This window comes from Ischnura elegans, chromosome 6 (assembly GCF_921293095.1).
Source record: "Ischnura elegans chromosome 6, ioIscEleg1.1, whole genome shotgun sequence".
NCBI classification, from domain to species: Eukaryota; Metazoa; Arthropoda; class Insecta; order Odonata; family Coenagrionidae; genus Ischnura; species Ischnura elegans.
In genome coordinates, this window is record NC_060251.1 from 69,802,837 (window position 1) to 69,826,629 (window position 23,793).

The window sequence follows — 23,793 nt, forward strand, 5'->3', positions numbered from 1 at the left end:
CGAATCTACGAAAAGGCGAGGGTGCACGCCAAGAAAGCCACAGGCGGTGGTTGAAAATAGCAATTAAAATTGTGGCATCGATCATTGGGATCAAATGATGTCTGACTTTCCCATTGAAAGAAAATTCATCTAATGGTACTAAAAATTGGGAATCCACCTACTGAAATCACTGTTGCTGAAACGTAATTTTTATTCAAAGAAAAGTTTTTAAAAATTCCTCTCATCGACTTTCTAATTCCAGTTATAGAATCTCTTATGACAATATCTGTACCTTCGATCCCTTTGAGGAGATAGTCATCCTAGTCTGCCTCAACCAAAACCAAGGGCTTATTAGGACTTATATAGGATTTCCCCGATTATATGAAAAACACGATAGACAGAAAAGACGAAAACAGAAGAGATGTAGGCAGTGCTTCAAGAATAATGCCCACCAGGATGCATCATATTATAGCCCCACCTGCCTATCTGATCCTCGATTGTGTCTTGACTGTTTCCAGAAGTATCACAAGAATTTGTGATGCAGAAAATTATTTACCCAGCGGGAAAAAATTATTTTTTAATGTTTACCTTTTATATTTTCTATTTCAATATTTATTTAAAAAGATATTATTTTATGCAAAGTATTTAGTGACTGAAAAATTATTCTAAAAATGCTGGTCAATTTTTGATTTGTAAAACAATATGTTTCATTGCAACAATTCTTCGTTTATACAAATTTCCCCTTTCATTTATAAACCAATGTATATCATTATAAAATCTTATCCAGAGGATATCATATCGTTCATAATAATTTTTTCACCATAGGGAGTAACACTTTTGCTGGAAATATTGGTAATACTCGCAATATTTTCTTTTGAGCAATAAAACATTTAAAATCGTATTTAAATGTATCATTTCCAGATTATAAAAATAATGTTTGCTGCATTACTATTTCCATTATTTTTTTCCAGAAAGTGATAAAGTCTGAACGGGTTTTCGCTACAGTACTGACAAAGAGCAAAGAAATGTGGGAAACATGTAGGTGTGTTGCGGGACGGTATCAAAAGTTTGACAGGATACTTAGAAAATTTAAATTTCAAATTTTTATCAAATGAAGGGTTATTTTTTTAAAAAAAGTGCGAAAACATGTAGCAGGCATCACAAATCATAAGATCACGTCGTTAAAATAATAATAAAAAAATACAAATTTTTGCCAAAAAGTCAGCCACAGGGCATTTTCTTCAAAAAACGGTCAGCACGGAATGTGTTAACATAAAAGTAATTGAAAGAATAAGAGATATAAGATTGTATCCTACTGGCACGCAAATATAATATTTTCTCATATTTCGACTTCCTTAGAACTCCTTTCTATAAATTAAACATCATTCGCCATGGATTTAAGTTTCATTTACAGTTCAGGTATACATTCCCATTCATTAGGGAAAATTATACAACGTTAAGTTATCCCAAGGTAAATCAAGCGTGAAGGTATGTATCCCATAAAAATTGTCATTTCTTTAAACTTTTCGTTGATTGAAAAATGGACGTGGTACAGGTTTTCGTGCATCATATTCATTTCGTGCATATATGGAATTCTCCTGAAAAGATATATGCTACTTTTTAGTTTAAAGGAACATTTACATGAAAGCGTGTAGGTAGATCATAACAATTGCTTTTTTTCTTTAAAAATTTTGTTTTTTGATAAATCTGACGTGGTAAACATTTTTCATCAACATCTTTGAAATTTTTCTGAAAATATTTATTGATATTTAGTCCAAAGGTATACAGTAAATTTTGAAATACTCCCTTTTTTGGTATGAACCATTTCAGTCAAAAATTTTATTAAAATGGAAATGATTTAAGGATTTTTTAGCCACTCAATATGCTTACTTGTCCTTAATTATGGTACTAAAATTACTTAACAAAAAATAGCCAATCTATTTGTCAAAGTGCTCATGTACATCTACATAATTTCCTGGAAGGTGCATCTAGTGTGTTTTCCAGGGGTTTATCAATCACCTATATGCAGCATGCAAGAGGACCGCCACATGCACACATAACATTATCCACAATAGCAAAATACACGCGCGCACTCACGCAAAGACAAAACTCGGCAACGAGTGGCACTACCATGACACCACAATATGGTAATTTCCTTCATCAAAGAAAACGAAAGGCATTGATTGCGATTAGTTACCCACCATTACTCTATTCATAATATACAAATTATTTCTTTTTAGAAATCCCAGTTTATACGAATGTTAATGGTCAATTTTAAACACATTTGAAAAATGCCAGATTGGTGACCATGCGATGCCACTCCACGTGACGTCACAGGGACCTAGATTCTATACGAGTAGTCAGAAGTTTTACATCGTCTGAAATTACTAATGCGTGCATGAGGCACAGAGCTCAAGGAAACGTCTCTTAATAATCACCTATTAAAATTTCCTATGGTCGTACAGTTACCTTCGTTTGATAGTGTATTAATAATCCTTATTAAAGCCAAGTGCTACCTGCTAGCAGGGTACTCTGCTGCTTGCTAGCATCCTGCGTCGTATCAGCGCTCAGAGCCTCGCCCCAAGGACACCTCACTTGCGGCAGCGGGAACCAGAACGACGTCACACGGAGCTTTTCCCAGCATTCAAACTTGGCCGTCGCGTTCTTGCGCGCTTGAAATTTTCACTTGTCATATAATCGCGAAATATAGATATCGTTATTTAACAATCTAAAAGCGTGATATACCTACCCCAGGAGTAATAATCTTTCAATTTAGGCAATAAAAAACTAATAGTAAACCACCCTATTAAGGTTAAATAGTAAAAATGATAAAATTGGTAGCTTTCCTGGCGTATGTTTGTTGTGGAAGCTGATCAGGTGCTCAACCGGGTGATATTCTCCATGACTGCCCAAGTTTTAGACACGGCATTCAGCCCTGAACATGAAGTTAGACTCGTACCTCAAAACGTCGGCGGTAATCGAGGATATCATCCGGTGGAGCACACGAACAGCCTTCACTACCAGCAAAAGAAATAATTTTCATCTAGGTAGAAAAATACCTCATTTAAAAGGTTTACAACTTAATCCATATAAACTAATTAACATGGTTTAAGGTTTTCGGTGGCGGTGGGGTAAAGTCCTTAGCTGCCAAACCAAAGGCCGCGAGTCCCGCCTGGGTAAGTTATCCTAAGTTTGATTGCAATATATAATATAAAAACCCCGATTTAAAGGCCGATAAGTGCTGTTTTCGGTGGTGTGGATATAAATTAATAAAATAAAACATGTTTGGACTAAAGCGGAACTCGCGGCACACACTAGAAGGTGCTGCCACCTGCGCGCGAAACTCAAATCTTCAAACTCCTCTGACGCGACCTGCCCTCTGGTGAGCGCGATTTCAACCTCGACCCACTCTCCACTCCCCTCTAGTCTTTCCCCTCCCCTCTTTCCACGGGTGCCGCGGCACTGCCCAAGGCGGACCTCAGTCGCTCACTCACTTTCCCCTCCCGTGGCCCTATAGGGCCCCTCCCACCTACTTCGCCTCCGCACCTTTCCAATGCAATCCCCGTGTGGCTGGATCGAGAAGTCCCCGATCCAGTCCGTAGGCAGAGACATAACGCTGCACAACCATTCCATAACATAATCTACCCCGATACGCGAGAGCGGTGTTTTTATGTGTGCATTGTGACTCGGTGTGTTTGACTCTAACCATACGTGTGTTTGTGTTTACCCTTGTATATAGATATATAGATATTGGACAGTCTACGGAACCTCATTCTAACATCCCCATCGTATCATCTTATTCATCATTGTTTCAACGCATTTTGTCCTGAAAATTCCCATACGAAGTGCGTTTTGACACTCATTAGAGTATAGTTTAGGCGCAAAAGGCAGCTGTACCAGTGCTGAACGCGAGTCAATCTAACTTTTCGGCCGCATAACGGATAGAAGCTGCTGCGGCCTTCGTTCCCAGGCAGGCGACTGGCGCACATAACCACCAACTAAGTAGCCCGGGCGGGAATCAGAGAATAGGATCGTCGCGATGGCTACTTTGACGGCGTCTGCGACCGGGGAAGAGCCCAGGCTCAACCAGGTGAGTGCCTTCTTGCCCTCCTTGAGTTAAATGTCGAGCGGAGAGAGTGAAATGCTGGCGCCGGCGGAGAGTTGTATAGCTGCTCTGCGACCCGCCGTTTGTTTTTGCGTCGCTACGGAACGCGGTAGAGCACACTGTGCTTATGCTGGAAGGTTACCTGTTCAAATCTTATTGTTAGTTGAAGTTTTGATATCCCCATATATATGTCCTTGAAGTGCGAGATGGCCATAGGAATTAATCCCCCCTTACCTTCAATGGGTGCAATTCACTCGCCAGTGGTTTAATCTTTGATGAGCTCTGACCTCACCTATCTTAACCAATATTCTGGTTGAGCCTGTCAGCCAATTCAGGAGTGATATAGTGGAAGTTCAATGTGCTGAAATCAAAGTTAGTTGCACTTTTCTACATTGTGGGGAAGAGGAATGTCATTTTTCATTTCAATATTCTCCTTGAGTCTCTGAGATAGTGATGACAAGCTAGGACTATGGCCCATACCCATTGGTTATAAATGTACAAAAGACTGAATTGAAGAGGTTATAACTTGGTAAAAGCATTTGGTTACATTTTCCAGGAACTTTACCTACTCCAACGAATTCAAATGCAAATTAGTTTCAAACTTGCAGCCTGTTGCAATCTCATGGTAAGATAAAATCGGAAGCAATGCATAAATAAGCGGGAAAATAATTAGGAGTACACGCAGGAGCAGCCTCTATATTTGTTTCGCTGCACACGTGGACAAAAAAAATAATGTGAAAACTTTTCGGGCCACCGGTAATGAAATTTTAGGTTTCGGGCTCTGACTAGTCATCCCTTATCAAGGCATTTTCATAGTATTCGCCATAAATGTAAATAAGCATGCATAATAAATACAATCAACACAGATGACGTAACAAAAAATATTCGGGGGAGATCCCCTGTATGGTGGGGGACTATCTTGTTTCAAATCTAGATAAATACACCATTGATGGAGTTTTAATGCACCAATGATGCATTTGAGTGGAGCATAATAAATAAATATAAATACGATTTACCTCGATGGATGTTTTAATATTGTGGCCTGTGAGTATCAAAATTTGTCTATCAGTAGGAAATACTTCTTAAGTTATAGTTTTGCCTCTTTTCCGTATAATGGTGCGAGGTACAACAAACTTTTTTTTTACCATTACTGTACTCATCTGGAAGACCGCAAAATTAAGTATCGGTCTGAAATGCCAAGGATTAAAACTCTGTAAAAGCTTACAAAAAGTTTGGATGTAACACCGTTTTTGGCCAAGGTATCTGAGAATGGTTTTATCACAACACACAACTTAAATGATATTTTCTCAGAGGCGTATTTCTTCATATAAGTTTTCCAACGACATCAATTGTTATATTTATCTCGTAAAATGTTCTCCTTTGCTTTCCTTTGTAGCGGCATCTCTATAGATATGATTGCCACTTCATACCGCTGCATCACTGGGCCATAAATGCGGAAAAGCATTTACGACCCTGTAATGCTTGGATGAGTTTTTTTTAAATAGTAATCAAGCAACGTTCAATAACAGCAGATGCTATGCCAATGCATGTGCCATTACAAATCCGTAACTAAGTTCTGAATATAGCCCTATGACACATCTCTATCAACGCATGAGCATAGTTTATTTTAGCGCAATCCCAATCACCTCTGAATGATGCATCAGCAATATAGTTTCCGTGAACATAGCTTCAAATATATTTACGAACATGCATGCATTTTATCCAGCGCTATATTCTTCCAATATGCCACTCCATTAGTCTTCCAATTATGCATACCCTATCTTAAGGGAGAGGCGAGCGGGGACTCCAGGGGTTCTAACCCTCCCCCAAAATGATTACGATTAAAAGCCTTAAGTACTACCCCTCCAAATAAATCCCTTACGGATCCCTGTACCCTGTCCTCCAAAGTACCTTCCCGCCCATATTTACTGCCTTCTCCCAAGAAACCCCCGAAATATTTTTCTGAATTTATCCTTGTTCGGATTACAATCAATCGGATGTTCAATACTTTGGCATGGATACAATGATTTTTAAGTAACATGAGAGGTTGAAAAATTATTTATTCGTTTATAAATATTAAAAATAGCCACAAGTGACCTTTCGCAATGAATAAATAGGAACCTAGTATAAAAAACTGTATAATATAGACATATGAAGAAATAGAATTTTTTCTGTCATTCTAGAACAATGGAGGTTATGCCAGTCATATTATGAAAGTATACGTTTTTTTATACGGGAGTTATAATTGTGATAGGTGTAGGAGAGGTCCAGTGAAGGGTAGTGTTGGTGTGTTGTAAAGTTATAGTTTTCTGCAAATAAAGGGATCACTAGGAGACTAATTCTCTGATTAAGATGTGTGTGCACTTTAAAGCTGGCCAAACGGATACGCGCATATGTTTGTTTACGTAGCTGCCGCGGAGACCTTCAGCTTCGGCCGACCATAGGAAGGTGACGTGGGCCCGTCAGCGGAGGCCGTGGCCGCCCCCGGACCGCCTACTTGAGGATCGAATTCCCCAGCAAAAGCCCCGAGGCAGGTGCACACCAAAACATTCCCAGGGGACTCGCTTTCAGGGCAACGAAGTTATGCCATCGAGGAATTTTGAGCATAGGTCGTAAATGCCATAACGAATCGTTTTCCGCCAACGATCCAGGGAACGGCAGAGAAGATTTCTCGAATCTTACTCTGGGTAAGGACCTCTATATCTCATTTCAACGTTTCGAAGTGCACAGGGGCCAGGTCGGCTGGTCAGCAATCACAAAAGGCCCCGACCTTAGGGACACAACACACGCGTCTATCGTGAAGCTTATATGAAACGTGTAATAGGTACAGACTCAGATTACATATACTAACATTGTTTCCCATTATAGAATTCTACTTTTTCATTAATTGCTTTACATTGTATGCATATTCCGTGTGAAAAGATTGTATAAAAAATAAGGTAAGTAAGTAATAAAGTTGTCAGAATTAAAAGAGGGCCTGTTATTTTTTAAGGTTTATTCATGCACGTCGTTTTTGAGTTTTCTTTTATATTTCAGCGGAGTTTCAAAAAACAAATTCACTACATAATAGATAATAGAACCATAATACATGATTAAATTTTATAAGCCGTGAATTTCTCATTTTTATTAGTATTTTACTTACGAAATTGTTATTCTTATAAACTTTTATCTGGTTTTTAAGAGCCAGAATTGCGTCAAAATCCATATCCGGGCATGCAAACTCGTTAAATTTTTTAGGGGAGGACCCCGGTAAGGGGAGACCCATCATGAGCCCCAGCCGAGGGTCCCCAATTACCCCAAACCGCCCCTGGATATGCAACTCGCCACTCGTCCTCAGGGATTCAGGAATCCAACTCGGACATGAAAAAACAGGAGTTTTATAAAATGCAACTTCGAAAGAGTTTCATTAAAATGGTCTGTGACAGATGAGCATGTAACTTATCTTATGAGAACAATTTTACCCAGTTCGAATCCAACTTGCATACCTGAGTCCCTGAGGACGATAGGCGAGCTGCATATCGAAACCTCGGAAGGAGATATGAAGGACCTTACTCGGTGTGAGACCTGATGAATCTTCACTGCTATTGATCGCCAGAAAAAAGCGATGCATTACATGATCCAGAAAACGTATAATTGATTTCCCACATCTTTGGTTTTCCATGCATTGCATACCCTTACTTGAAAACCTTATGACAAAGCGATACCCCCACTGCACAAACGCTCAACAATCCCCCACCGAATCAAATCCGCTCATCTAGTAGCCCAACAATACAAATACGCTCAGTTGGCATATCTGGAGCTTAAACACTCACCTCCAATTCTCCGAGCTACGGTGGTATACGATATCGTGCAATTTTAAATATTTATTTTCAATTCTTAAACGTTTAGCTTGTAAGAATATCAGGTAAACAGGGAAGGGAAAAGGAATGGAGTAGGACTGATAGATAGCAAAGATGGGCTGGACAGACGCGGCCCTTTGAAAAGATCTATCCCACCCGCGGCACATGTAAACAGGTGTTCTCTTCAGTGAAACTTCGAAAGAGTTCCTTTGAAAATTGACTTACAGATGAGTATATAACTTATCTTCTGAGAACATTGCATCCCAATACTAACAGCTGGATCCTATTCATGAGAAACCTTCAGAAATTCAGTCACAGTTTCATTCATCACATACCCCGTCGTAATCTACACTTCAGATACCTATTCAGGTAGCTAGTCGGAAGCCGAAACGTCGCGTCGGCGCTCTTAGAAAATATTACCCGCGCGGAATCCCGAGAAAAGTTTTAATATTCTGTTCGTCGAGAAAGTGTAAAATCTTGCATACCGTCGTAATCTGTTAGCCATTAATAGTATCAACAATCACAAAAGCACAAACATTTTGTAAAAATGTATCGTTTTTATTTCTGAATAAATTATGTTTGTTCACCTGATTTTTTCTTGTTGGCTCTGGTTTAAAAAGTTTCCTCATTAGTGATAGAGAGTATGAAAGGGAATAAAAGGGACTTTACAGAGAAGTGAGTAGGGAATTTCAATTTTGGAAGAGGCACAGACTGGTGTAATTCGCAAAATGCTCAATGCTAAACTGCCTAAATTGGTGGAATCTTTTTAATATTAAAACTGCTTTTAATATACCGATCCTCATATTTGAACAAGTCAATAGTTTCTTATTTCTTGAGTCATTACCTAATTACTTAATGGTTAGTTCATTTGTCACCTTCCGTTGTTTTATCTGAATATATAAATTATCCTTAATACCGCGTGAAAGGCATTTGATAGGATGTGAGCTTTTACTCTGTATTCACTGATTAGGTACTTTTTAATTTTTTCATTTTCTTAGATGTTACTGAGTGGCTTAGCGCCTATTTTCACCTAGGGTTAGAACTTATATAGAATGGGTGCACTATTCATTGTGAATAAAATGCTATTAGACCACCATGTAGATTGTAAATGCAAACAGCATATTGACATTTTAAAACTATAGGTTTATATTCCATCAAGTATTCTTGGCATGTCCTAAAGTATTTGATGGGTGGAGAAAAACCATCTGCTTCAACTGCTTGAGGAGAGAGCAGGTATATTTAATTTCAATGAATATAATTTCATTTGGCTGTAAAATTAATTTTTTATCCTCTCCCTTCACCTACAGCGTATTCAACCTTGAAATAAATTTAAAAAAAGTATATTCTACGGTTTGAGCGCTGGCCACAGTGTGGTTCCCATCATTCCATCCTGTTATTGCAATAAACTATTTGCCATACAAACAACTCTCTTAAAGTATTTTTGCTTAATTTTCCTTAATTGGGACAATTTGAGTTTCCCTGCAATGATCATTGTATACTCAAAGTTATTTTGAGTTCGCACTATATCTTGAATGCCTCATATTTTCTTCCGGCATCCCAGCCGTCCAAATTTTCGTCAGGTGCCGTATTGTCATCCCAAAATCCGTTGATTATTTCAGCCGTTACTTCTTGTGCTGAGAGTGATCGACCGTTTTCGTCCCGCGGTCTTTGTTTGAATTAAGTGACTCATTTTATTGTATGCAAATCAACTTTGAGTTCATCTCTTCTATCTTAGCATATACGTGCATTGGTTTTTATGATGACTTGGCTTGATTATTATTCAAACTGAAATCTTTCTCGTCTCCGCCATTAAAGACGCTAAGGATTTTGTGGTATTTCATTTCGCCTACCTATACACACTCCCGTGTCTTCGGTACTTCCTTCCTGTAGGCCCCTAGAGCAATAAAATTTAGAGCTATTTTAGGCTTCTGTGTGTGAGATTATTGCACAGATTGATTGGCAAAGTTTTAAATCACATGAGAGGTCGGTCGATTCTGATTGGCTGACTACGACGATAGTTTTAGTTTTTATTTTGTTTATGTTCATTGGATTTTTTCTGTTTTTTACGTTCTAGTTATAATTCTAACGAGAAGGTTGGAGACGATGAAGTTAAGCGTTCTTGCTCCCATTTACTCTGAGGTATAAAGCTCATGCAGTGCCATTTGGGTGCTTAATCGAGCTCCCCTAGGAGTACCTGCACTACCACGATTAATTATTTGATTATATCCATGTCAAATTACAATGGCAACTTTCTGCAGAAAATTAATTACTTGACCGCCAAAGGCTTCGATACCTTGTGGCATTTTTCAAGGCTCAAGAAGTCATTGATCCGACTCCCTCTAAAATCGTCTGAAAGCCCAGGAAAAATTGTCGAAACATTAAATTTTCTCTCTATCACAGTGGTATCTGCTGCTTCTATTCCTCTACTTTTTCGGGGCATTTAAGGGTGAAAAAATTGATTGTAATGAGGAATTTGAGCATCACGGGGAAGCTTGTTCATGGTACCAAAGTCAAAGGAAGCTATTATCCCACATCGTAGCAGTCAGAAAGTCTTTGAGCCAATAAATGTTTGATATACCTAGGATTCAATTTAAGAAGGTTAATTATCACTGAAAAAAAAACTTCCTCATGGAACCTACGGCAAGCAAAAATTGCTACAACTGGCAGAATAAACTGACAAGGCTTTTGCTGGATTTCTGAGGGTCTAGAGCCCCTCTGCGGTGATAGCGAGTAATGAAAATAAATTTGAAATGAACAGAGTAATTAAGGCGAAAACACGGGGAATGTTTCTCGCATTCTTTATCAAACACTACTCGATCGGTTCCCGCAAACAATGCAGATTTCCCGGTGTGATCCCTGCCCTAAAGAAAAGGGGTCCTCAAAAATTAAGGCATTGTCTTCGTTTGTGTGAGACGATCGACGTCTGATGCTCTCATGGGCTCTCCCACAGTGTCATTCTTTCCTGTTCTGAACGTCGAGTCAATTCCTATCGCTCTCATCAATCCGCTAGGCGGTGGAAGCTTTAAAATTCAATGGAGGCGTACGCATTTGACCTTGGTTTTATATCCATACAGATTCTGAATCCTGAATAGCATTGGGCTATCTTCAAGTTTTCTCTCTCCCCTATCTTTTTGGTGACCGTACATATATCCAGAGACGTATCTCCCCCCAACTCTTCTTCATTTTTGACGTTATATTTGCTTACAACTAATGCTATCTATGGGCTCCGAAGTTTTGGAGAATAGCGATTGTATGCATTAAAATATAAAGATTTTTCCTTATACAATTAAAATTTTGACAGAATGAAATTATATAAATAGTTTCAGGTATAGCTTGTGGCGTGTATCAAAATTTCTGAAGAATTTTTGTACGTAACTAAAGTAATTATTGTAATTCTCGAAGATTCCGTGCCTTTAGATACCGTCTTGAATTTTTAGGGTGTAGTAAATTGAAAATTTTCAGAATTATCCTCTATTAATAATATGAATTTTTACTGCAATATCTTTTCAAAGTTTTAAATGTAATATGTTGGCTAATGGATTCTTATTTCCGCAATAAGGTGTCCCTAAAAATTTCAAAATGATAATGCGAATTTAACCAAGTGATGCGCACCAAAAAGACACGTGGCATCCTTTTGACATTAATTTTTCCCATTGCATGTCCATTTGATGATTCCTCCAAGGACTTTTGAAGTTTAGGATGCCGGTACCATAATAATATAATTACAAATTATTAATTGAATTCCTAGGGGCTGATTAATCAAAACATTGTGTTGGAGTGTTTTTGAATTCCGTAATGATTTAAAGCTCTATTCTTTATACCGTATAATATTCAGCATGCCTTTTTTGTACAATTAGGTGTTTCTATCAGTTTTATTTAATTTGTAGTGCATACAGACGTTGAGTTTTAATGAAAAATTCCAAACCTTCACTGCCATCTAGTCACCTTTTCGATATTACCCATTCTTCCTAGATTCTTTTTAATGGATAATGGAAAACAGATTAAAGATACGACTTGAGCAGAAAATCCACGGAGAAAAAAATCATTCGCCTTGACCGGGATTTGAACCCGAAATATTTCCAGCCGATTTATTAAGTCAGTTAAGCTACTGAGGCGTCATTCCCCTCCGTGGAATATTTGCACAATTTGTGCATTGCGCGTAACCCCGTAAAGTTATCACCGTGCATAGTCCCGATATACTAATATTAGTAAAGATACTACTTTTGTATCTCTAAACTACATGATGAGGTGTCATTCTCCGTTATGGAGCTGCAAATGAGATTACTTTAGAACTCCAAAGGAAGTAGAGAAGTTGAAAATATTTCCTTGCTAAGGCCCCCTTCCGCTTCAATACTCTCATTTTCTGCAATTACTGAATTTACTGTAATAAGTGTGTTAGTAGGTAATGCCCCGTAAATGACTTAAGTCTTGTCTTGTGGTCATTTTTCCAAACATCTTGGTTTCACTTGACAAACGAGTCTGACGCGACGCGAACCTGCGGCAGGAATGCGGTGGCTTTGTACACCCGCCTGGTCAGGGAATACGGGATCAGGAAACTAATGATGTAATTCATCGGGAAATATACCCGCAGATCATAAATTAATATTTATTTTAACTCCGATATTTCCTTTTTTGCTGAAGTCCCTTTTTAGATTTAATTAGGCAAGAAATCCTTAATTGTGGCCTTGAAGGAGTTGCTGTTTCTCATGCTTTTACAAGACTTTCAATAACTAGATTTTTCAAGACATCATCGTAATAATTCAGTCAGCAATATCGGCGTGAAATCATAATAGACTAGTTGGAAACAATCCAGAATAGTTCTATGAATCCTTTTTTGCATCCAGTTTTGATTAGTTTTGAAATTTCCTCGCAAATAGTCGAGGAAATGTCAGAAAATTATTTTCACCCCACAAAAGCCGAACTGCGGATTAATAATATGCATAGAAACTATTTAACCTAAATAATTTATCATTTTTACCTCGTGTGTTCATGAAATGTGATGGTAGATTGTTTTCCCATGTCCATCCCAGCTTTTATGTTAATGCGACGCGACGTCGCCTTATGGACTCCTATTTTATATACATAACGTCTTATATATTTGGCGTATCTCTTATTCTTTGAAATTGAAAATAAAATAATTAAATTAACACAGAGTCGCATTTGTACGTGAGCTTTTATTTTTAGTAAAAAAATAATGCTATAATAATCAATGTCTTAATTTTCTTCAGTATTTCATCGATGCATACTACCGTGTTTGTGAAACATGCCAAACTGTTTAGGGATCTCCAAAATTCGCACACTCTATTAAACTAGTAGTTTTGGTGTTATTTGAAGATTATTAGTTGTATTGAAGTAAACCAATGTGCTCATTTACATCTTGATTTGTGCTTTTAATAAATAAGCTCAAGTGGAGCGCAGCAGGATTTGTCAGGCAAACAGATGTTAATATTTATGAGAGCTAAAAATATATTTCGAAGCGCGTTTTTAGAGATTTGAATGCTCGAGTTAAACCGAACAGTTGCCAGAGTACTTTATTTTTCTGGGGAAAAATGAAGGCGGAAATGCCTGTTCGTTTGGTAAAGTAACCCTCGTGCTTTATATTTTAAGTCGGATTTGAACATAAAGTGCGGTTCTAATGTGACAATCTCCGTGTCGCTCAGGTATATATCTCTTTTTAATTTCTCTAGTGATTTTAGCCTATCAGGTAGCTATCACAGCTAATCTAGTAGCTTCTAGTTTAATTTATGTACAAGCCGTGTAAAGCTTTCTATTCGCTCGCCGCAGTTATAAACGAATCGCACCATTTACTGTGGCATGAACTGGTATTTGAATGAAGCTATTTTGCACCATAACGGAAGGGTGGAGAGAAACCAGGCGTCGGCATTAAGCCTGCTCTTAACGAAAGGCGCCAAGGAGACCACGGTTTAACGCCCCATTCAGCTGACGGAGTGTTGCTCTTGAAATGTCCTCCACACATCATTCAAGCAGGGATTGGGCAGTCTCTGAAAAGTCTCTATCACCACCAGGATTTAAACCCGAGCCCATGTGGTGGGAAGCCAAAACACTAGCCACTACACCGACCCGATCCCCGCTTCCCTATCTGTGTTCCTTAGTTCATGGAGGTGAGTGCTGAGGTGATCTATGGTATGGTGTGGGAAAACTGCGTTTTCTTCTGAAAGTCGTCGCTTTAATGTCAATTTTCGATGTCTTCGCCCATCTTTTGTCGTAGAATTCATCATCGCAACCACACAAATGCATGGGAATAGGCGTGCCCGAATAGGGAAAACGTTTTGAAGTACCGCTTCGGCGATATCCATTGTGTTTGCCCATTCGAGATACAAGGGGGCGCAGATGGTTTATTCGCCCATCCCATTTCCTTTCTCTGCGCCAACGGACTCAGTGAAAGTGGAAAATCCGATTGTGTCGTTCCATTTACCGTTTGGAGCTGAAAAGCACAGATGTTTATTATTTGAATAGTGATAGACTGAGGACGACTTTCAGAAGAAAACTCAGTCTGATCGCGCATATAGGGTGTTTTCATAGGAATCTCGAATGGTACTTAAGTAGGTGTTAGGGTAGACATTTTAAGCATTTTTGTTCATAAACATGGAGTCGAAACGCCTTAGCTGTTACAACGCAAACATTTTTTTGGGATGCACTTTTCAGTGACCACGAAAACTTTTTTTTTTGGGTATCCAGCTTTTTTTTCAATACTTCGTATTTTTAAGGGCATTAAATAATTACTGTTGGACGGAAATGCGCGATTATGGTTATCTGAAACAATCTCTAAATGGATGAGATTGCGTATGTCAAGTCAAGCGTGGGTGGTATGTCCTTTTCCGCAAGCAGTGTTTGGGGAAAATATTCAAATGCCTTTTCGCCAAGATAGCAATTATATCTTTGAGAGATATTTTTACGGGCCATTAACTTTTCCTATCAACCCTACATGCTACTTACCTACCCTTATTTCCTACCCAGCCAACATGCTACCATGTGCACCTGAAAGACAGCACCAGCGTTTGCTACTTTTGAATGCAGCCACTATGATGAAAATAGTTGTGTGTTGTCCTTGAAAATGGGGTCATCAAATAGTTAGCGCCCTTCCCTCTGTCTTAATGCTCGTGTTATTTTTATCTCACGAGGAATTTCCGCATCGTACGAGTTAATACACAACCCCCTGATATATCTTGGAAAAATAATATTTGTTGAATCCGATGAAGCAAGTTGCAAGAAAACCCGTGAGTTTGCCTATCGAGTTTGTTGAATTGTTATCTATACGGAATTATATATTACGAAGTAATCACGAAGGTTATGTCGCCTTGTTGCGGAGCACTGAATGTTTTAGCATGGACTGCTTGTTGTCTCTGTAGCTGCTGATCTCAGATTCGTTAGACTATTGATTGATTGATCTTTGCTGTGTTATGAGCGTACATATATCAGTTGTATCCTGCGCCGCTTACAAATTTTTGTCGGAAAAAACTCTGTATATGTGAATCATTCTGGATTCCAGTCCATTTACATATCATCCAACTGTTGTTTTTATCATGAAATAATCGCTTAAGGTCCTTATAGCGGATTAAGTTTCACTCATTTTCTTAAAATATTTTTTTCTAGGTTAATGCAACTATTTTGTACATTTTATTTGGAAGTATCGTAAAAATACATGAGCACTCGTGAACTTTCTATTTGTGAAACTGCGTAATTATTCATAAATTTTATTGCTTTATTAACATTTAACAACATGCCTTCTTTGGAATGAAAATAATTTTAATAAGTTCAAAATATATCACTTTGAAAATTCTCTTACGAAATTATTTAGATTACAAGGTAATGGGATGCTTAATAATTTATGCTTACAAGGTCAAATAGAAATGGGTGTAACTCGAGTTAAACGTGTAGCCCTTTACTTAATGCCGCAGTCAAAGTCATTAAAATTATTTTTTTGCTTTGGATATACGCCTATGAAAAAAATTAATCCCGAGCTACTCTTTCTCTTTGATGTGGTATAGCGTATTGCAGTCGACCTGACGCGACACTCTCGTTATAAAACGGGTTTTATTCTTCCGTCTGCTCACAAGGCGAAGTTGTAGTAAAAAAAATCTGATGGGATAATTTATGGCGCAATAAATGATCGCCCCACCTCTAATACGCCTCTTACGATTTATTTCGTGGTTGGTTTAAATAATTGCAGACGTCACTATCCAATTCATTTGATAGCAGCTGCGACAAAACTTGTTTCCCTCACTTTTTAGTAATGGTTTCACTGTAGAGCAGTGGTTCCCAACCGGTGTGCCGCGGCACTAAGGGGTGCCGTGAGATCTTTTGAGGGAGCCGCCAAAATTTCGGGGAATCGTAATACTATTTTTTTATTAAGGCAGAATAAGTGTAAACAGTATTCTCATATCATCTAGGACTAGGTATAAGGTGTTGTTGCATGCAAACTCTCGAAATGAAACAAATAAATAAATAATAATAAAAAAGCTACGGAGATTTTAAATATCTATTTCCTTATAAGGGTGCCGGGAACTTTTGAAAGGCTTTCCAAGGGTGCCTCAAACAAGAAAAGGTTGGGAACCACTGCTGTAGAGGCTAGTACAGCTTATAGTCACGAGCAATGAAAGCTCATAAGTCTCTTCCTCAATAAATAGAGTATTCACCGCGTGATGAATCCATCCCAGGAAAGGAACCTCGCTGCCATTTTTTCCATATCCAAGTCATTAAATGCGATGCTGGTCTGATGGCATGTTATAAATGAAGTTTTTCCCTTTGAATGGGATAGAAATATCCATATCCCTTTTTATATCTATCATTTTTATGGCTAAGTTCTACAAGGTATCATTTTTTTCTTGGCTCACGTCTGCAATTATGGAAAAGTAAGACGTTAGTACGCTAAAAATCAGTATAATGCTATGGGTACATCTGCCATGGTGAAGAAAATACGAGCTTAGCAACGGTAACCTTGAAGCAGAGATCACAAGGGGTTTCATTTATTTCTGATATTCAAACTGCACTAAAAGTTACTAAATAATGGTCACTGATTGAATAATATGAGACTGAAAAATCTGACGAACTGGTTGGGAAGATGGTATAAATGATATAAGAATGCATTAATGCATTTAAATCGCTCTCATCGCGAGATTAATATTTAAATGTGGGCATACTGCAGCGCCCTAAAAGTATCATTAAAAGTGTGGGTGCATACGTTATAAGATCGATTGCAAGACATGATTCTATCGCTATCGCAGTATTTGTTAGTAATACATCAATAAAATTATTTATAATATTGAGTGTAAATCATAATGGAGAAAGTGATTTGGACGGTAAAGATATGGAAAGATGGAGTGGTATACACACTTGTGACGTAGAGTATACTTGTAGAGCAGTAACGGAAAAGACAAGGAAAAAGTTGGATGGAGTGAGTAGAAATCAAGGGAGTGATTCCAAAATCGATGTCAGAAAAATAATCGATAAGATTCAAAGTGAAGGAGGAGAATAGTATTTATCTAAAGTCGTGATGAAAAGAAATGGAATGCTTCATTTTTTATTGCAGAGGTAAGTACAATGTGGCTCGATGGAACCGGCTGAGCGATTTGCAACATGTTATAGGTAAACCTATAGTAACCGGTAGATAACCGAAATAATAATTGAGGCTCTGAGAAGGGACGCAAGGACCCCCAAAATTGTGGTCGGAGGGCTAACTCTCGTGTTTTGTTGGGGGGATTGGAAATGCCCCCCGTCTCCCGTATTTGTGCCCCTGGACTATAATAATTGGAGAGTAATTTCTTCTGAAAACGGTTCTATATAAGGAGAAAGAGTGTTTCATCCTGTCATCCGAACATTTGCTCAGCGTTCAAATTCTAATCAGTCGCTAGGGATGATGGCGCAAAATATAATATAGTTAATCGGGTATGGCAGAATGGCAATCTTATGATTGCGGCACTGCAGCCCTCTCCAGTATCCTTCATGATCTAGCCTAAATATTCATCCCTTGGTCGTCCTCTGAGGACTTTTCCATCATTCATTCTCTCATTATGCATCCGAATTAGCTGGTGTGTCTGATTACGTGACCAACACACCGTATTATTCTTGGACGCATAGTTATCCATAGTGTTCTTTCTTATTCCATTCCTCTGGACACCTTTTTGTGTCTCACCCTATTCATCTATTTTATCTGCAACATCCTCTTCCAGCACCAGGTCTCGAAGGCTTTGTGATCGCTCTTCCCATGAGTCCAAGTTTTTGGCAGGCTGGCGAGTGACACGAAACGAAAATGTTTCGTTTCGACCTGGAGCGAAACTAAAATTCGTGGCCTAGGTTCTGTTTCGTTCCTGCACGAAATTAAAATCACCATGGAGTTTAGTTTCGACCGGGGACGAAACTTTACTCCCGGGAACGAAACTAAATTAATCGGAACTCCGCTGCTCATAGCTAAGTTTCGATCCCAGAAGTTGAGTGGAGGGGGATAAGAGGGAATAATTCTTCGTTAAAACTTTCGCGGGTGCTCGTCAGTATGATTAAAAACTTTTGGGCTATGTCGCCGCGTCAATTCTTGGGTGGCCCCAACGTTTCCCGACCGATGCTGGTCACTTTTTCAAGGGATTAGGAAGAGATGGGAATTAAGGATCTTTTTTATAGGTATCTGCGTCAGGTGGTGGGGGAAGGGGAGCCGGAGGTTGGGGGAGTGGGTTGCCGCTTGTTTTTTCTTATTACGGGTTGCCAAGTACGGCTAATTTTAATACCGGTGTCTCTGTTGAAATTATTCTTATCTTCTTTGGATATTTCAATGGCTTCTCTGACGAGTCTCTGTTTAAAACCTTTAACTTTGGCGAGGATTTTGACTTCCTCGAGGGCGATGATGTGGCCAAGCGCTGCGTGTTCGGCTACCGCGGACTTTGTTGATTGCCCCAGTCGAATCGCTCTCGCGTGCTCTTCTAGGCGTGTTTTGACCGACCTGCCTGTTTCGCCGATGTAGTTCTTCCCGCAGGTCTGGCAAGGAATTCGGTAAACCCCTTCCACTTGTAGTGGAGTTCTATCCTTGAAGAGGGAATAGTTTCGACCCATTACGTTTTGACATAAGCGTAGAAAGGTTAAATCATCGAGCTTAAAAGTAGAATGGCCAGTTTGCGTTCACCGTTCTCCTGTTAGTGGTAAAAAATGAGTGCACCATGCATCTAATGGCGGTAGGCCGAACCTCTATTTCATTCAACTATTCACCCTATTCGTCTATTTTATCTTCAACATCCTCTTCCAGCATCAGGTCTGCTCATAGTACTCTTTGTGCCTCTTTTAACTCGTTGTGTGGGTCAAAACTAAACTGTTCGAAGGTGAAGCATGTAGTCCCTTAGGTGCGAAACATAATGTATGTTTCGTTTCGTCCCAGAGCTTTACTTTAGTTTCAATCCGGAGTAGTTTTGACTCCGATTTCGTTTCGACCCTGAATTTAGCTCCCCGCGATTAAATCCATATCTTTTCGTTTCTATATTTTGCTCCCGGGAACGGAAGTATTGAAATTTTATTGGTTTTTACTTAAGTTTAATTTCTATTACCATCCCTGGTTTTTGGACGATAGAGCACTACCACTGCCCTCACAATTACTATCACGGACTGTTTCCTGGTCTCAAGTCAATTACTTCTCAAGCATAATAGCGACCCTTTTGGGCATTTTCCATAAAAAAGTGAGCCACAACCACTTATTTGTGTGGGGAAACTAGACCCCTAGAATAGGGCTTGGTGGGGAAATTCCGTCGTCCTCCACATTTGCGAACCTGACTCAGAGAGAGTAATTTAAACCCAACGATCCCACTCACTGCATGTGACATCCTCTTGTTCAATGTTTGGTGACAATTCAATGATGCATCGCAAGAAGGAAGCGTGGTTGCCAAACGTTCCTGGAACTCTTAAGCTATCAGTAGGCGGGTAAGGGGAGTTGAGATGTCCGAGAAGAGCGACTACGCAGGAAGGGAGTGTTGACGTCACCGTCTTACGCTCCGCCTGTCACGCATAATGACATTCCGGCCGAGTGTGCTTCTCGCGCGTTGGAGTCTCCGGCCTTGGTCCCTCGCTTCTTTCGTCCGGCAGGTCAAGTGCTGCCCGCGGCGTGAAATACGCGTGAAGACTGTGATGTTTCTGCGTGCTCATGCACCATTGTGCACTCGTGCGTGCGAGGGACTCGGACACGCGATTTTCGGCTATTATTCCAATCTTCCGACAGATGTATTTGAAATGTCGTTTTTTCCGCTTACAATAAGGGACCGCAGTACCTGAAATAGTTTATCTCTAGGATAGCTTGACTCGTAATAGGCAAAATAGACTCTGTATGTATAGTTAATAATTTATTATATTTGTACATACCAAACTATTTGAATGAAATTTCTGGCTTGCTATAACTCAAGTAAACAGTTTTAGCGGGTAGAATGTTAGATAAACGAGGGAGAGAAAGGAAGAGAATAGGATTTTTAGATAGAATGAAAGGGAGTAGGCCAAATTGCGAATTGAACAGGGAAGTACATGGAGAAAGGGGTGGCTGCTAGAATATTTCTTACCTAATCCATGGAAAACTACCATGATCTAGGTATGTGTCCGACAAACAAGCGCCTTTGTGATTAAGGCTGGGATTTGTATACCTCGCACATGTAGATACAGTGTAGATATAATATCCTTACTCCTCATCTACGTCAGCATGAAACTCTACGAACTACTACTAGGGAGCATTGCAGGTGGTATTTATTTCCAGCATAAACTTAGCTGCATGTGTTGCTGTCTTAATGGCACGCGCAGATATGTAGCAGACGTTTGCTGAAGCATGAGCCATTCATTCCGCTGTCCACCACAACATTTAGGCCTAAGTGGATATAAGTCGCAAACTTATAACATACTGGAAAAGCTACTGGCATATTAATATTTTTTATACTCGGAATGTCTTTAGTAATTTTAAGTTAATAACAAATAAAAATGTCTAAAAAAATACCATTTTTAAGTTTCGGTGAATTCTAATGCATTCGGGATTGTGATTTCAGTTGCTCCTTATCGGAAAGAATAAACGTTTTTTAATCTTCCCGACTTCTATTCTAATACTTTAATTTTATGCATTCTTTAATGTATTTTAGCAAATACTTTCCTATTTATACATTTTATGAAATTTGTTGATTACTTTTATTGAGTATCGTATTATATTTACCTGTTTTTCTTTTCGCACGGTAGCTTTACCCAAATAAATTTCCTAATGATCTAACTACATTTCAACAACAGATATGTAAAGACTTAAATACCAAAATAGCGATCGAAGAAGCGAAATATCTTTGTGGTAATTTTAAAATGAGGTTTCAGCCTTTTCGTTAATTGTTATAATTTTTGACATTTTTATTTTGTAATTCTGTGCTTATATCGCTTTACCGCCCATTAATTAGAAATGAAAATGAAAGTGAGCCGAATTTGTTTTTTCTCGATTATTTTCTTGCCGAAAGTTGGTTTGAGGAGGTTCAGTTCCTTAAGTTTCCTGACCTTCTTTCCGCTTGACTTTACTTTAATCATTTCATTATTGTTTCGTAATAAAAAAATCGTTCAGCTGCATTCTTGATCTCTCCTGCAGCGGAACCTCGTCCCCAATTTTGTTTTATTCTTTCATATTCGGTGGCACTTTCACAAGGAGTGAAAACAGTGGGTATAGCATTCGGGAAAACTGGAAATATATCTTTTCAAGCGTGTATGGGCCTTTGACAGCCGCCGACTTTCCTGTTCCCAGTGATACCTTTGAATTCTTCATCGATCAACGAGTGGAAGTGCTGGTTTATCATATACATTTAAAATCAAGTTACACCCCTTTTATGTGTGTAAACAATGCATCGCCACAACTTGCTTGAAAAGCTTTTGATGGATATAAAACTAATATGGAGAAAATATGGTATTTCATTTGGGGAACTACATTAACTTCATTTATTAGTCTATGTTATTTTTGCATCTCCATTATCATGCATCAATTTTAGTGCATTTTAGTGCTTATTCTCCAAATCTGTCTTTTAAAATTCAGGAAGACAAAATATTTAGGCTTTTATTGTTCACATTCCGCATGTTACAATTTTTGTTCCTTTATGGATGGATGGATTGATTATATTTCAGTTTTTTCATATAAGAGCGATAAAATATTTAACGGCAAATTATAGGGTATTCCGATCGCATTTCTGTAATACCGATCACTACTGAGCTTGAATAGAAGTTGTGAACTGTTTGAACCCTATTTTGTGTAACGTAATGCATAGTATCGATAACTGAATATTTATTTGTTGCTAAGTGGAATTTAGTGAGACCTTATCCTTGAGGAGTGGGTTGAGGGGTGTGAACAGTGGCCTTACTGTTCTTTGGGGTTCAGCCTCCAAATCCCTCCTCATGTTATGCTCGGAAGGAATGAACCCCAAATAATAGAGAGACCTAAGCCCCTCAACCAACCGCTCTAAGATGCGTACTCAACAAATTCTCTTCAGCTGTTAATAAATATTTATAACTTAATAACACGATACTCTATACACTTTTTCGTGAATATTGGTATTCAAAACTGTCCAAAACAGTTCATAACAGCTGAAAATATTTTTTCAAGTTCAATCATATTTGGTATTCCAAAAATATGTTCGGAATGTCGTTCTTGCTCTTAAGTCGTCAATATAGACTATTCACCGGATAATGAATCGATTCAATAAATGGATTTCGATAAATAGAGCTATTATTTTTATCTCCCACTTATAACATGCGGTTTTGGCATGGTCTAGGATGCGGAGTCACCTATTTCCCTCAGGTAAAAATTGAACCTGCTACCAGGGTTGGCAAGTGAAACGAAACGAAAATGTTTCGTTTCGAGCCGGAGGGAAACGAAAATACGAGGCCTAGGTTCAGTTTAGTTCCCACACGAAATTAAATTCACCAAGGAGTTTAGTTTCAACCCGGGACTAGACTTAATCCCGGGAACGAAACTAAATTAATCGAAACTCCGCTGCTCATAGTTAAGTTTCGATCCCAGAAGTTGAGTGGAGGGGGATAAGAGGGAACAGTTTCGACCCATTACGTTTGACACACGTGTAGGGAGGCTGAAAAATTGAACTTAAAAACCGAATGGCCAGTTTGTGTTCACCGTCTCCCGTTAGTGGTAAAAATATGAGTACTCCATGCATCTCATGGCGGTAGGCCGAAACTCTACTTCATTCAACCATACTTCGTACTCGGTGTGTGGGTCGAAACTTAACTATTCGGAGGTGAAGCACGCGGTCCCTCCGGTGCGAAATATTATCTGCGTTTCGTGTCATCCCATAGGTATAGTTTCGTTTCGACCCGTAGTAGTTTTGATTCAGATTTCGTTTCGACCCTGAGTTTAGCTCCACGGGTTGAAATACATTTCGTTTCGTTTCTACATTCCGCTCTGCAACGAGACTATTGAAATTTTACTGGTTTTGACTTTCATTTCGTTTCGCTTGCCAACCCTGCCTACTAGTACGAGCCCATGCGATCCATGATGCCGCGATATTTGGGAGTTCTCCAGCCCCACGCTTCCACTAGAGACCGTGCGAGTCCACTGATGATAGTAGAGCGTGTAGCAAGAGCGCACGTCGGTCACGAGCCACGGACGTGAATTATCCGGAGTGAAAGGGGGGAAGGGCGGGGAGGCGTTGTCCGAAGAGAGTGTGCGAGCCGGCAGGGAGGTCACCCTGGACGAAAGATTATTTTTTTGCGCAACACCGCCGAGGATGTGGAGCATAGGCAGGAAAAGGTGAGAGTGCTCTCTGAAGTACGAGTTGGCCTGTGGAGGGAGGGAAAGAAGCTTCTTAAAAGGTTCCCAATGTTACTGCCAAGATGACATCCGTACACTATGTACTGGAACGTTTAGGA

The 23,793-nt window shown here is 39.1% G+C and overlaps 1 protein-coding gene across 2 annotated transcripts in view; it reads left to right on the forward strand.

Annotated features, from left to right (window-relative positions):
- Nucleotides 1-3,503: 3,503 nt before the first annotated feature.
- Nucleotides 3,504-23,793, forward strand: part of LOC124160970 (filamin-A) — a 298,897-nt gene continuing 278,607 nt past the window's right edge. The window contains exon 1 of one of the 2 annotated variants that reach the window (XM_046537107.1): nucleotides 3,504-4,069. In XM_046537107.1, the coding sequence (XP_046393063.1) occupies nucleotides 4,019-4,069 (51 nt within the window). In that variant the 5' untranslated portion in view covers nucleotides 3,504-4,018. The remainder of the gene's footprint in view (nucleotides 4,070-23,793) is intronic. The other variant, XM_046537108.1, reaches the window with a different exon arrangement.